Source organism: Podarcis cretensis, assembly GCF_951804945.1.
Source record: "Podarcis cretensis genome assembly, chromosome: 10".
Classification (NCBI taxonomy): Eukaryota; Metazoa; Chordata; class Lepidosauria; order Squamata; family Lacertidae; genus Podarcis; species Podarcis cretensis.
In genome coordinates this window covers 12213853-12229331 of record NC_137179.1, presented here as the reverse complement: position 1 = coordinate 12229331, position 15479 = coordinate 12213853, and the positions used below count along the sequence as shown (strand labels likewise).

Below are 15479 nucleotides of genomic sequence, written 5' to 3'. Positions count from 1 at the left end.
TCGGAGGCAGGGAACAGCATTCAAAAAGGACCACTTGTCAAGCCCAGACAGGAAGATGTGGAAACGAATGACGTCTTCTGGAGATGGGGGGGGGGAGGATGTTTACAAAGCTTGAGGGGAAGTCACCCCAAAATGAACGAATCTGATGGACAAATCTGACATATATACACTTGTCACGCTACGTGAATATATCAGCATCGATACCCAGCAACAAAGACATCACCCTTCTGGCCGAAGGATCAAGACCCTCACAGGCAAGGCAGGTATAAATGATTGACCTTAACATGGGAATTTTCCTCCTGTGATAAAAGGAGGCGGTCCTGCGACAAGGTAGCAATGTATCTCCATCATGACCTTAGTGTAGCAGCAACAGAAGACGATATTTAAGCAGGGCGGTTGTTGTTTTGCAAGTAACGCTACAATCCTCTCTTCCAACAATCAAGAATCAGTGAAACATCTCCTTCTAACTATACTGTGGGCAGCCAATGTGGCATCCTCCAGATTTCGCTGGACTACAGATCCCATCATCCCTGACCATTGGCCTTGATGGCCGAGGATGATGGGAGATGGAGTCTGAAAATATCCTGATGGCTACAGGTCCCCTATCCCTGAACTATCTGGAAGGCATCACATTCGCTACTGCTGAGCGACGCTCAGAGCCAATCCCTGCTAATGATGCTCTCACAAAGTTTGGTCCTTCACCTGTAGTGGTTAACTGCTGAAAAATAAATAATAATAAATAATAATAATAATAATAATAATAATAATAATAATAATAATAATAATAATTTATTTCTATGCTGCCCATCTGGCTGGGTTTCCCCAGCCACCCTGGGTGGCTTTCAACAGAACATTAAAAACAGAATAAAACTTCAAACATTAAAAACTTCCCTAAACAGGGCTGCCTTCAGATGTCTTCTAAAAGTAAGATCATTTCCTAGACATCTGAAGGGAAGGTGTTCCACAGGATGGGTGCCACGACTGAGAAGGTCCTCTGCCTGGTTCCCTGTAACCTCACTTCTCACAGGGAGGGAACCGCCAGAAGGCCCTCAGAGCTGGACCTCAGTGTCCGGGCAGAACGATGGGGGTGGAGACACTCCTTCAGGTATACTGGGCCGGGGCCATTTAGGGCTTTAAAGGTCAGCACCAGCAGTTTGAATTGTGCTTGGAAACGTACTGGGAGTCTATGTAGGTCTTTCAGGACCGGTGTTATATGGTCTTGGCGGTACCAAAAGATACCAGGGCTTATAGATAATACCAATTTCTGGAAACAACAGGAGGGGAGAGCAGTCTTGAGTCCAAATTCTGTTTGTGGGTTTTCCACAGGCACAGGTCAGCCACTGTGAGAACACGATGCTAGACTAGATATATAATAATAATAATAATAATTTATTATTTGTACCCAGCCCATCTGGCTGGGTTTCCCCAGTCACCCTGGGCAGCTTCCAACAAAGATTAAAAATACATTAAAATGTCACACATTAAAAACTTCCCTGAACAGGGCTGCCTTCAGATGTCTTCTAAATGTCAAGTAGTTGTTTATCTCTTTGACATCTTATGGGAGGGCATTCCACAGGGTGGGTGCCACCACCGAGAAGGCCCTCTGCCTGGTTCCCTGTAGCTTAGCTTCTCGCAGTGAGGGAACCGCCAGAAGGCCCTCGGCGCTGGACCTAGATGGGTCATTAACCTGATCCATCAGGCTCTTAACGTTATTAAGGACTTCTCCTTACGTGACAGAACTTTCTTTCCCTCTGTCCCCCTCACACACACCATCCTCCCAAATCCATTCTTGGTTTTCGCTCAGCCCTCCAAATGTGGGGGAACAGGGGTGCGTGGGGAGAAGAAAGGAAGCGCCATGCACAAGTTCTTGCGCCAATGGGACAACTTAGTTGCATATATCCTATTGTCTCTTACCAATGCCTTGTTTCCTATCAAGATCTTGAAAAGACCAGATCAAGCTATTATTTGGGCATACAGTGGTACCTCAGGTTACATACGCTTCAGGTTACAGACTCCACTAACCCAGAAATATTACCTCAGGTTAAGAACTTTGCATCCTGGTTGAAGGGCATCCTGATCAAATTTGCAGATGACACCAAACTGGGAGGGGTGGCTAACACCCCAGAGGACAGGATCACACTTCATATTTTTTTTTTAAGAATATTTACTAAGATTTTACAAAGTCATAAATACAAAAATACATAGTAGAACAAAAAAGAAAAAGAAAAAAGAAAAAACTCTCAGACAAAAATACAAAATACAAAAAACAAGAAAAATAAACAAAAAAAGAAGTTAAAACAAATCCACTTTTTTTTATAACTTTAAACTCATTAGCTTGTTTCTTTGACCTCCTCACACCTCCCCTTTTTGTATTCCCATTAATATAATCAAATCAGCAAATCCTTACCCTCTTTCACTTATCTTAACTCTATATCTTAACATGTTAGAACTCTATGTTTTCACCCATTATCAATTCATTTTTGCAAACTCTTTTTAACTTTGTTGCTAATGCCACTTATTTTCAATCCAACATCATTTTAACATTCATTAATTTTACAATGTTTCTGCAGGTAGTCTTTAAATTTCTTCCAATCGTCTTCCACCAACTCTTCTCCCAGGTCTCGGATTCTGCCAGTCATTTCCGCTAATTCCATATAGTCCATCACCTTCACCTGCCACTCTTCCAGGGTGGGTAGATCTTGTGTCTTCCAGTACTTTGCAATAAGTATTCTTGCTGCCGTTGTTGCATACATAAAGAAAGTTCTATCCTTCTTTGGCACCAATTGGCCGACCATGCCCAGGAGAAAGGCCTCTGGTTTCTTCAGGAAGGTATACCTAAATGCAGGATCACACTTCAAAATGACCTTGACAGATTAGAGAACTGGGCCAAAACAAACAAGATGAATTTTAACAGGGAGAAATGTAAAGTATTGCACTTGGGCAAAAATAAAATAAAAAATGAGAGGCACAAATACAAGATGGGTGACACCTGGCTTGAGAGCAGTACATGTGAAAAGGATCTAGGAGTCTTGGTTGACCACAAACTTGACATGAGCCAACAGTGTGACGCGGCTGCTAAAAAAGCCAATGCAATTCTGGGCTGCATCAATAGGAGTATAGCATCTAGATCAAGGGAAGTAATAGTGCCACTGTATTCTGCTCTGGTCAGACCTCACCTGGAGTACTGTGTACGGTTCTGGGCACCACAGTTCAAGAAGGACACTGACAAACTGGAACGTGTCCAGAGGAGGGCAACCAAAATGGTCAAAGGCCTGGAAACAATGCCTTATGAGGAATGGCTAAGGGAGCTGGGCATGTTTAGCCTGGAGAAGAGGAGGTTAAGGGGTGATATGATAGCCATGTTCAAATATATAAAAGGATGTCACATAGAGGAGGGAGAAAGGTTGTTTTCTGCTGCTCCAGTGAAGCGGACACGGAGCAATGGATCCAAACTACAAGAAAGAAGATTCCACCTAAACATTAGGAAGAACTTCCTGACAGTAAGAGCTGTTCGACAATGGAATTTGCTGCCAAGGAGTGTGGTGGAGTCTCCTTCTTTGGAGGTCTTTAAGCAGAGGCTTGACAACCATATGTCAGGAGTGCTCTGATGGTGTTTCCTGCTTGGCAGGGGGTTGGACTCGATGGCCCTTGTGGTCTCTCCCAACTCTATGATTCTATGATTCTAGGATGAGAACAGAAATCGTGCAGCGGCAGCAGGAGGCCCCATTAGCTAAAGTGGTGCTTCGGGTTAAGAACAGTTTCAGGTTAAGAACGGCCCTCCGGAACGAATTAAGTACTTAACCCGAGGTACCACTGTATATGGGTACATGTCTCGAGTGTGGGTGGGAACTGATCTTTGTTCAGAACGACCTTCCAACGTTTCAAAAGGAAATTAACATGTTCCCTTCCCTTCCGACAGCTCCCGTTGATGAGTTCTGGTCCAAGGGAAGCCATGACCTAAAACCTGCCATTTCCTGTTCGACTGGACATAGACGAGACATCAGTTTTGCCACATAATCAATATTGTAGAGTCAGCCTTGAGAAGAGAAGATCACCAGATCAGCATGACCTCTTGTTAGAGGGAACTCCAAGGGTGCTTTGCTTGGAGCGAAAGACCTTTGAAAGGGCAGCACTCAGTCTGACTTGACATGGCCCATCGCAGAGTCCCAACTGCTGCAGCTGAACTTTGTGGGCAATTTCTTCATCGCCGGCTAAGCTTTGGGGCAAGTATCCCGCAAGCCCCGTCGAAAGTACGCAACTTCCAGTTGTGTAACTTTTGTCATATTCCGAAGACGCACCTCTTTGCACTGACCTTTGACACCTGATACATAAAGAAGCCATCCTATCCTCTTGACTGTTGCTGTTTTTAAGATTTTGTTTTAATTGGTGTAACCCACCCTGGGACCTTATGGCGAAGGGTAGATAAGAACTCTAAGAAACTGGAAGAAATGCTTTTCAACACATGATTATTGGTTGTTGAATGTCTGCAAGTTGTGTTGACATGAAAATTGAGTGGATGAAAAGATGTGCTGGGTGCGAGGAAAGCGAGATGATTGAATGATTAGGACTGCATTTTAATTGTTTGCATTTATTATTATTATTATTATTATTATTATTATTATACTAGCAGCTATGGTGGCTCCTTTACCAGAAGTAATGTATTACTGTAAGCGTTAACTCTGGAAGTATATACTTGATTCTGACCATACTAAGCCTCCTGGTGTATATTTTGAGGGCCGTGTTCCAAGTTACAGGGAACCAGGCAGAGGGCCTTCTTGGTAGTGGCTCCCGCCCTGTGGAATGCCCTCCCACCAGATGTCAAAGAGAAAAACAACTACCAGACTTTTAGAAGACATCTGAAGGAAGCCCTGTTTAGGGAAGCTTTTAATGTTTAATAGACTACAATGGTACCTTGGGTTACATACGCTTCAGGTTACAGACTCCGCTAACCCAGAAATAGTACCTCGGGTTAAGAACTTTGCTTCAGGATGAGAACAGAAATCGTGCGGTGGTGGTGTGGCAGCAGCGGGAGGCGCCATTAGCTAAAGTGGTGCTTCAGGTTAAGAACAGTTTCAGGTTAAGAACAGACCTCCGGAACGAATTAAGTACGTAACCAGAGGTACCACTGTATTGCATTTTAATATTCTATTGGAAGCTGCCCAGAGTGGCTGGGGAAACCCAGCCAGATGGGCGGGGTATAAATAAATTTATCATTATTATTATTAGGGCTGCATTGTTTACCAGATGTGAAATATATTGACATTATTTTCAGCTCTCCTCCTCCACTATGAAAGGCATACAGCCTCTGGGCGTGAAGGTTGAACATATTAGCTCTCATGCCTAGTGCTGGGCACAGTGGCAGAAAAAACCAATCGGGCACCTGGGGCCGCGCGCCCAGGAGAGATGCGTGGGTTGGGCGCATTGCAGGCCCTGCAGTGAGTGCCGTCCAGCATTTTGTCACCCCCCTCAGTGGTGACACCCGGGGCGGCCAGACCCACCACACCCCCCCTTCTTCCGCCCCGGCTGGGCATTGCAGTGGGGTGAGGAGACCCCAAATCAGGTGTGGGGAACCTTTGACCCTCCAGGAGTTACTGAACTACAACTCCCATCATCTCTGACCATTGGGCATGCTTGCTGGGGCTGCTGGGGTTTGTAGTCCAGCAATGTCGAGCAGACCAAAAGTTCCCCACATTTGCCCTAGATGAAGGAGTTTCATGTGTCCCCTGGAACACACAAACAGAGGCATGTTTCCCTCTCCTTTCCCCGCCTTTTGACTTCATTCCTGCAATGGCAGATTCCCTTGAGGCGAGAGTGTTATCTGACCTTCTCTCCTGCCTCAGTGAACCTGGCAGAGCAAAGAGTTGTCCCCACCATCGAGGGCACAGCAGCCTCAAGGGGACATGGATGAGGCCTCAGCGCTGAGCCGCTCCGTTAAATGGCACTGGCATCATGTGGCCTCATCTTCCGAGCCAGTCAAGAAATGAGCCATGAGAGCTGTCACAGGTGCTTGGAAACAAAATAGTGAACCCAAGCTAAGGTGAGTTCTACATACTCTTCCCTTCCATCAATAGGCAGACTTTGGTTTTCAGAAAGCATCACACAACTTCAACATTACAGAAAGAGCCCATGGCATCCAAAAGACCACCAGATTTTGTGCGGCAGGCGTTTTCACAGGCAGTGCTGCATTACAGTGAAGGGGAGTCTGTCTGAAGAGCCACAGCTTCCTCGTCTGTCTTCTATAGTGGTACCTTGGTTCTCAAACTTAATCCGTTCCGGATGTCCGTTCCCAAACCAAAGTGTTCCAAAACCAAGGCGTTCCAAAACCAAGGTGCGCTTTCCCATAGAAAGCAATGCAAAACGGATTAATCTGCTCCAGACTTTCCAAAACAACCCCTAATACAGCAATTTAACGTGGATTTTACTATCTAACGAGACCATTGATCCATAAAGGGAAAGCAATAAACAATGTACTGCAGCCACACAATCAATCAATCAATCAATCAATAGCTGAACTGGGTGCCACACAGTCACAAAAGCAAAACAAAAAGAGCCGCAAAAACAAAAACGCAAAATAACAAAAACAAACAGACCTCAGCGTAACACTCAAAATGGAAGTGTGGCACTCAAATCAAAAGCGTAACACTCAAAACAGAGCATGTTCAGCTTCTGAAGAAAGTTCGCAAACCAGAACACTTTCTTCCGGGTTTGCAGTGTTTGGGTTCCAAGTTGTTTGAGTACCAAGGAGTTTGAGAACCAAGGTACCACTGTATTTTAATACAGTGCTTCAGCACAATCTTCTGGGGGCCACACACGAGGGATGAGCAGGGCCAGAAGCAAAAGTGGGAGGGGCAATGAATGTAAATTTTACCTTTGTACAGCAGAGTCGTTTCTCCCCAGACCCCTCTCGATCCTTCCCGATCACATTTACGGCGACCAGACAGATCTTCATGGATGGAACCCGGTTCTCAAAGCGTCACAAGGAAATGTAATCAGACCCACTGCTGCCCCTTAAAAATGAATAAAGTTGCCTCCATCCATCTGGCAAGGCCCCTGTTAAGTTGTGGGTGAACGTATCAGACGACACAGCGATTCTTCAAACAGCTCTTGTTTATTCACAGGCCCAGCACAGAACTGGGCTGAAGGGTTCAGCCAATCTGCTTATATAGAGCTCAACTACAAAATAACAGTAACAACTTTCTGTAACTATCCAATCACTGAATGTCACTTTCAATTCCTTATTTGCATATGTGGACCTGAGTGAAAACTATCTACAGTATCCCCCTGCTGGCCCAGGGTGAGAACTTCAGTACATAACAGCCCCTGTGCTTTTGGCAAACCACTCTACAGGCATAAAATTCAACAGGTGAAGCCTGCTCCCCTGCAGCAAAGACAAAAGCTTCTCCTGCTGAATTTCAACCTGCCACACAGCCATTCAAAGTACAGTGGTGCCTCGCAAGACGAAATTAATCCGTTCCATGAGGCTCTTCGTATAGCGGTTTTTTCGTCTTGCGAAGCAAGCCCATTGACAGCTTAGCGGATTAGCGCTATTAGCGGTTTAGCGGTTTTTAGCGGATCAGCTGATAAGCGGCTTATCAGCGGATCAGCTGATAAGCAGCTTAGGGCTTAGGAAAAGGGGGGGGGGAAAGGGGAAAAACCCCGCAGGAACTCGCAAGACATTTTCGTCTTGCGAAGCAAGCCCATAGGGAAATTCGTTTTGCGAAGCACCTCCAAAACGCAAAACCCTTTCGTCTAGTAGGTTTTCCGTCTTGCGAGGTGTTCGTCTTGCGGGGCACCACTGTACAGGAAGAAATCTAGCAGCGGAATCCACCCCAGTTGGCTAGGAGGCAGATAACTGAAATAGCAGGGTCCCTTCCAAAAGCTAGTTTCAGTATTAAATATACACATATTTTTGTTAAGGAGCCCCTGCAAGTACATGTTCTCCCTTTGTGATAAGGGCATCGATCCTATCAGAGGACAATAGCAGGGAATAAATATACTGCATCTCCTTTCCCCTGCCCCAATGCCGTCAACCGTTATGTGAGCTGACAGGCAGAAAGGCAACAGATATAGCTTTTCAACTTGCCTGTTGAATTCCGGCCTGCGGATATTCACAGCATAGCACTAAGAAGGAGATTGCTGACTTATGCACTTGAAACGTGGCTTGCTGCTGTTTGAGTAAGGCTAAAACAATGCTCTGATGATTCTGGGTTTGCAGACAACTTGGCACAACTTGGTTCTCCAGGGTGATCTAAGACAAATTTGCAGGCTCTGGGAACTGCCCGGATCTCGCATTAAATGATAATCTCTCTCGTTAGTAATGCCACAGAAGGCACTCGGCAGATAACAAACCAATGCAGAGAGGAGGAAGGGAAAAGATTCATGGACAGAGGATAATAATAGCTGGCAACGGTTGCTTATTAAAACACCCAACGCATTGCAGGTGTTTCTGGTCAGGTGATTTTTCACAGCTGGGGCTGCCGTGACTTTAGTTGAGGCCCCTCTCCCGGAGTTCACTGCCAGAAAAAAAGCAAAAGAGAATAGGTTCTGCCACCTTTTGGCTGAGAGAAACTTAAAAGTGTTTTCTTTCTCTCCTGAACTTTGTTTTATTTGTTTTACTTAATTTAAATGAGAAAGTTTGACAAGGGGTGGGGAAGTCTCCCTTCTGTGCTATTTTAGGTATGAAGTTAAAGAGAACCAAAGCTCTCTCCCATACGTAATCTTTTCTGTTGTGAACTGAAAGGTTTGTGTTATTTCTTTTTTCTGGTCTGGATTATGGTATAAGGAAGTTACCTTGGTTGGGCCGCCAAACTTATTTGATATTTAGTTTTATTCCTCTTAAAGTATCTTAACGTTGTTGCAAGCATGTTCTCTAAATTAACCCCCCCCCCATATATATATATATATATCGACTGCCCTAATTTAGCCAGGAGAGACCGTGATTTATTTTGGTCTCTACCCTCTCTACTTTGCTTTGTCTTTGGAAGATTCCTTGTTAAAATATTTATTACTGTGTGTTAGTTGAGAAAGCTGTTCTTATCTCTTGTAGTTACTTATTGGGAATAAATGCAGGACTAGGATGGGAGAGATTTTAGGTTCAACTCTTTCAGCCACGAAGCTTGTTGATGACCTTGGGGGGCTGACCTACCTCAATTAAAAGAGGGAGTGAAGCGCTGCTTTCACTACGCTGAGTTCTTTGCAGGGAAAGCATGGTGTAAATAATTTCTTAAAGAAGAAAGACGCAGAGTAGGTTTTGCTGCAAATACTTTGGATGCCTTGATTTTTAAGTAAATAGTGATTTTTGACTATTGGTTTCCAGTGTAAAGGCCTTTTTAAACTGGTTTTCTTTGTATAAAAATGATACGTTTTAAAACAAATTAATAATATATTATTAAAACGTATATTCCATCTCTGGCAGTAAAATCGCTGTCTAGTGCAGGGTCTCCCAAACTTGGGTCTTCACCTTTTTTTTTTTGGACTACAATTCCCATCATCCCTGACCACTGCTCTTGCTAGCTAGGGATGATGGGAGTCATAGTCCAAAAAACAGCTAGAGACCCAAATTTGGGAAACCCTGGTCTAGGAGGATGAAGACTGCTTCTTTCTGATGTATGTAGGAAATGTAAATGGAAGGACACTGGCTTGGGTCAGTTCAGATTCGTTGTCCATTTGCCCCCATACTGGCAACTCTGATTGGCAGTGGCACTCCAAGCAAGAAGCAATTAATGGATGAAATAAATAACAATAAATTAAACCAGTGTTGAATCAATGACATTGATTCCTCTTTCGATGCTGTTTGTACCTAGAAAAGCTTCCAGCTGTATGTCCTGTAGCTTCCTGCAGAAATCCTGTAACTTTTTATACCACAAACGTTCTGGGGTGGGAGGGAATTGTCCTGTTTTTGGTTGTGCTATACAGTCATACCTCGGGTTGAAGTCGCTTCAGGTTAAGCCTTTTTGGGTTGCGCTCCGTGGCGACCCAGAAGTAATGGAGCGTGTTACTTTTGGATTTCGCCGCTCATGCATGCACAGATGCTCAAAATGGCGTCACGCACACGTGTGGAAGCTGCGAATCGTGACCCGTGCACGCGGGTTGCATTCGCTTCAGGATGCGAATGGAATGGATCCGGTTCACATCCAGAGGTACCACTGTAGTGTAGCACCCTGCTTGTGGTTAACGCTTAGCTGGAATGAAATATTCAACGCAGCAATAGAGAAATTAAAATAATAATTTATTTGTCAGACAAATAAATATGAGGCACAGTGGTATATGGTTACCAAGCTCTGGCCTGGCCTCCTGCCATTCTGGCCAGCACTTATATTTCCTTAATCCAGCCCCCTTGCTCCTCCTGTGGCTGCCTCTGTCCAATCAGCCTGGTTGAAATTCCTATTGGCTGTTTGCTAGAACCAATCACAAAAGATACACCCATTTCCTCTTGTCCTTTTATGGGAAACAAAAAGATATATATTCTTCTATCTATAAATGACAAATAAGTAGTAATATATCTTACATGTGTCTCAACAAGGAACCTTAATTACCAGCTCACCTCGCCCTATTGCCCTCCAAAACAGATGGTTTAATCTCAAATTTTTATCTTAAACAGATGTCAAGGATCTTGAATTCACATCATCATTGAAAGATCTCCTTCTCTTGAAGGTCTTTTAAACAAAGGCCTGACAACCATATGTGTGCTCTAATGATGTTTCCTGCTTGGCAGGGGGGCTGGGCTGGTGGCTGATGGCCCCTGTGATCTCTTCCAACTATATGAAATAAGAATCTAGCATAAGGATTTAACATTTCTTAGCTTCTAATTCCTTTGCATAATTACATTTAAGCCAATATATTTAATACATAACATAGATAGCTTTTTAGAAGAATAAACCTTTTCAAAGTAAAAAAAGGAAGGAACAGTTTCCAGCCTCAAAAATAGAAAGAAAGAAAACCTATCTTCTCCAGCCAAGCCAGTTGCCTTTTTCACTGCTCTTGACCTTTCAACCTTAGGAAAATATGGCTCAAGTTGAATGGGAGGCACATGGTTTTATTTTACTATTTACCCACTCTTAATTATGTTTTTCTCTGCTTTTTTATCTTCTGTAATATGTAGGGTCAGTGTAACCTTGGCTGTCAGCCTGTAATTCCCTTTTTGACTTTGAGAATTGTTTTCTGCTATAAATCAGGGGGGCCCCTTATCCAGGAGAATAAACATCTTGCCAAGGTTCTTAGGCAGCTGGTCTTCTGCCTGGCATGAACATTTGAAAATCTTTAAGCTCATTTTAAAATACAGGCCCTGATCAAGCCTTAATAAAAATGCAGGCTATGATTAGATGCCTCAGTAGTGCAAGAGTGCTGCTCCAGACAGCAATAATGTGGTAATGTTGGAGAAGAATCACAGAACAATTAACAAAATGGCGTGTGGACAGCTTGTATTAAACCCACAGCCAATGAACTCCTATTGTGTGAATGACAGGTTGCAGAATGTATACACACTCCCCCCCCAAAAAAAAAAATTGTTTGAAGGGGCCCTCTTTTTTTGAAATAATTTATGTGGGTTTACAGTGGTACCTCAGGTTAAGAACTTAATTCGTTCTGGAGGTCCGTTCTTAACCTGAAACTGTTCTTAACCTGAGGTACCACTTTAGCTAATGGGGCCTCCAGCTGCCACCGTGCCGCCGGAGCATGATTTCTGTTCTCATCCTGAAGCAAAGTTGTTAACCTGAAACACTATTTCTGGGTTAGCGGAGTCTGTAACCTGAAGTGTCTGTAATCTGAGGTACCACTGTACTTGACTGTAATATCAGAGCAATAATTTGCATTGGAAGATGAAATCCATTGTTTTGCAGTTCCCTTTTGTTAAAGAAACGGATGAAAAGAAGGGGAGAAATGTCCTCCGGAAGCAGTCGCGACAAACGCCACCATCACCCCGTCGACAGCCTTTGCCGGAAGCTCCAGAACATCAAGATGAAGGACCAGGCCTCCAATCCTGCTCTGCAGATCCCAAAATTCCAGTCCAAGAACTTTGACAGCCCGCAGGGCAATGTGAAGAAAAACTTGGAGGAGATCTTAAAGAAAAGGACCCTGAAAGCGAGTGACAACAATGCGCAGGGCTATGACAACCTGCTGAGCCCCTTCAGCGATAATGTCTTCTCCCCGAGTCGTCAAGCGGCATCACCGAGTCACCGGCGCCTCTCGGACATCCGCTCAGAGTCCGTTTCAGGTGGTAGAAACAAAGAGAGAGCCAACAAGTCGTGGCTTTTTCTAGGCCAGGGAGTAAGCTCTCCGTGCTTTTCCAAATGCAGGGAATCTTCTCCCAGTCAGCTGCCTGCTTCCCCCAGTGCAGAGCAGAAGGCTGCAGCTTCTCAGGAATGTGGCTACATCACCTCAAGCCCAAATTTGTCTGCCCGGGAGCTTAACTCTCCTGTCAGCAAGAGACTCTCTTTGGGTAAGGAAAGGGCAAAAGGCCTGGTTCTTTCTAAATAAAAAGGGGATGCTGGCTCCTGTCAAAGACTTTGGCACAAAATGCAAACTCGCAGAAAGAATGGCAAAAATGTAAATGCTTCAAAATCTTAGTTGCTAGGGGTCATGAGTTAGGTGCGCAGCCTGGGAGCCATTTTGGACTCGCAGCTGTCCATGGGGTCACAGGTTAATTCTATGTCCAGGGCAGCTATTTACCAGCTCCAACTGGTAAGCCGGTTCAGCCCCTATCTGCCTATGTATTGTCTTGCCAGAAGGGATGCGGGTGGCACTGTCGTCTAAACCACTGAGCCTCTTGGGCTTGCCGATCAGAAGGTCGGCAGTTCGAATACCCGCGACAGGGTGAGCTCCTGTTGCTCTGTCCCAGCTCCTGCCAACCTAGCAGTTTGAAAGCACACCAGTGCAAATAGATAAATAGATACCGCTGCAGCAGGAAGGTAAACGGTGTTTCCATGCGCTGCTCTGGTTTTGCCAGAAGTGGTTTAGTCATGCTGGCCACATGACCCGGAAAACTGTCTGTGGACAAACGCTGGCTCCCTTGACCTGAAAGTGGGATGAGCGCTGCATCTCATAGTCGTCTTTGACTGGGCTTAACCGTCCAGGGGTCCTTTACCAGTTTCGCCAGAGTGGTACATGTTCTGGTTACTGCAATGCGCTTTACGTGGGGCTACCTTTGAAGATGACTCAGAAACCACAACTAATCCAGAATGTAGCAGCTAAACTAGTGACTGAGAGTGGCCACTGGGACCATAGAACACTGGTCCTAAAAGAACTACATTGGTTCCAGTACGTTTCCAGGTGTAATTCAAAGTGTTGGTGCTGGCCTTTAAAGGCCTAAACGGCCTCAGCCCTGTATAATCAGTTCTGGCACCTCTCAGGTGTGTGCCATTGCCATTTTAAGAGAACAAGGGAGGTGTTCATGGTGAGTTCTGGCACCTCCTTTTCTAGAAAATAGCACTGAGTGTCTCCACCCCCAATCTTTCAGCCTGGACACTGAGGTCCAGCTCCAAGGGCCTTCTGGTGGTTCCCTCATTGAGAGAAGTGAGCTTACAGGGAACCAGGCAGAGGGCCTTCTTGGTAGTGGCACCCGCCCTGTGGAACGCCCTCCCATCAGATGTTGAGGAACTAAACAACTATCTGAATTTTAGAAAACACCTGAAGGCAGCCCTGTATAGGGAAGTTTTGTAACGTTTGATATTTTATTGTGTTTTTAATATTCTGTTGGGAGCCACCTAGGGTGGCTGGGGCAACCGGTCGGATGGGTGACATATATGAATAATAAAATTATTGTTTATTGTTTATTGATCCAGCAAAGTTCATCTTATGATCTTATGTAAGAGAGTAGGTAAAGGTAAAGGGACCCCTGACCATTAGGTCCAGTCGTGGCTGACTCTGGGGTTGTGGCACTCATCTCACTTTATTGGCCAAGGGAGCCGGCATACAGCTTCCGGGTCATGTGGCCAGCATGACTAAGCCGCTTCTGGGCGAACCAGAGCAGCGCACGGAAACGCCATTTATCTTCCCGCCGGAGTGGTACCTATTTATCTACTTGCACTTTGATATGCTTTTGAACTGCTGGGTTGGCAGGAGCAGGGACCGAGCAACAGAAACTCACCCCGTCGCGGGGATTCGAACCACCGACCTTCTGCTAGGTTGGCAGGAGCAGGGACCGAACAACAGGCACTCATCCCGTCGTGGGGATTCGAACTGCCGACCTTCTGATTGGCAAGCCCTAGGCTCTGTGGTTTAACCCACAGCGCCACCCGTGTCCCTTAGGTAAGAGAGTAGCTAGTATTTAAACATCTAGTGCTTTTTTAAAGTATCCCTCAGAGCTGAACTTAAAAAAAAGCAACATTGCCTTCAAATGCAATTCAAGGAATCTAAAACTTTAGTTGGATTTTTTATGCAACTCTATTTCGGGTCTAGGACAAACTGTGTACAGAACTTGTAGCCCTGCTGCAGGCTCCCTGGTAATCGAGACTCGTAATACTGCATGGAAAACAAATCTCCTGTCAGTGCCCTTTCCCTTTGTAGGATGGAGACTGTCAGCAGAGAACAAAGATGACGAAAGCGCTGAAGTAAGCCTGATCTGTGAGGAAGACCTTTTGACTACTATGTTCTCTGCTTGCGACATAGAAAGGAGAGGTAAAAAAACACCAGCCCCGAAAACCTTCTCTTGCAACTGTTGGAAGCTTACAGGTGTATTTGTTTATTTGTTAATTTGCTCCATAAAATAGTGTTGAGCATACCCAAATTCTCTGAGCCTTAAGTGTGTTTGGAATGTGGTCACTAGGGACCTGTATGGTATTTTTTGGATAATGCTGTTATATACAAATCCATATTAGGGCAGTGCCATTTTTTCATGGGGCCAGCCAGGAATTTCAGCCCCCACTGGTAACTGACCGTTTGTCCTGGGGAGGCACACTTCTCCCCGGTAGATGTCGACCTAGATCAAGGTATGTTGACCTCGAAATATTTCTGCTTATGAAACAAGACCTGGGTGCTTTGACTGTGGGGTCATCCTTGTTGCAGGTATTAATATTGCACAGTTTGAAGTGACTGGAAGTAAAAGAACTGACTCCTTTTAGAAACGAAGCATTGTCTAGGCTCTTAAAAACATTATTCGAACATTTGCTGGCAGAACGTTCGAAACAAAATTAAAAATTCAAATGTACACTCAAAACATCCGTGCAATGTCTTGTGCTGTCTGGCACAAGCCGGGTAAAATATGAAATAATTCTAAGAGATCTAGAACCAGGGGTCTGTCTCTTCCCACAGCATCCATTTTAGCTTGGAACTGTTTTCTCTCTCTATCAGGGAGTCTTTTACATGTCCTTACTTCACAGTGCCTTGAGAGAAAAGACACAAAGGCAACTCCCTTCAAAATGGAGATTTGCAGCTCAGTGCCTTCATCACATGATCTAAGGTTACAACAGTAGGGGAACAGAAAAGTTATAATCATTAACCCATTTAGGACCTTAGAGTCCCTTAGAAAAACTACTGTGGAAAAA

At 44.8% G+C, this 15479-nt stretch overlaps 1 protein-coding gene across 1 annotated transcript in view; it reads left to right on the top strand.

Moving 5' to 3' along the window:
• Window positions 1-11877: 11877 nt before the first annotated feature.
• The window catches only part of IRAG2 (inositol 1,4,5-triphosphate receptor associated 2), a gene marked incomplete at its 5' end in the record, with an annotated part of 67781 nt that continues 64179 nt past the window's right edge, over window positions 11878-15479 (top strand). Inside the window, 3 exons of the mRNA XM_079992036.1 lie at window positions 11878-12200; window positions 12294-12436; window positions 14503-14613. Of these exons, the coding sequence (XP_079848162.1) occupies window positions 11878-12200; window positions 12294-12436; window positions 14503-14613 (577 nt within the window). The remainder of the gene's footprint in view (window positions 12201-12293; window positions 12437-14502; window positions 14614-15479) is intronic.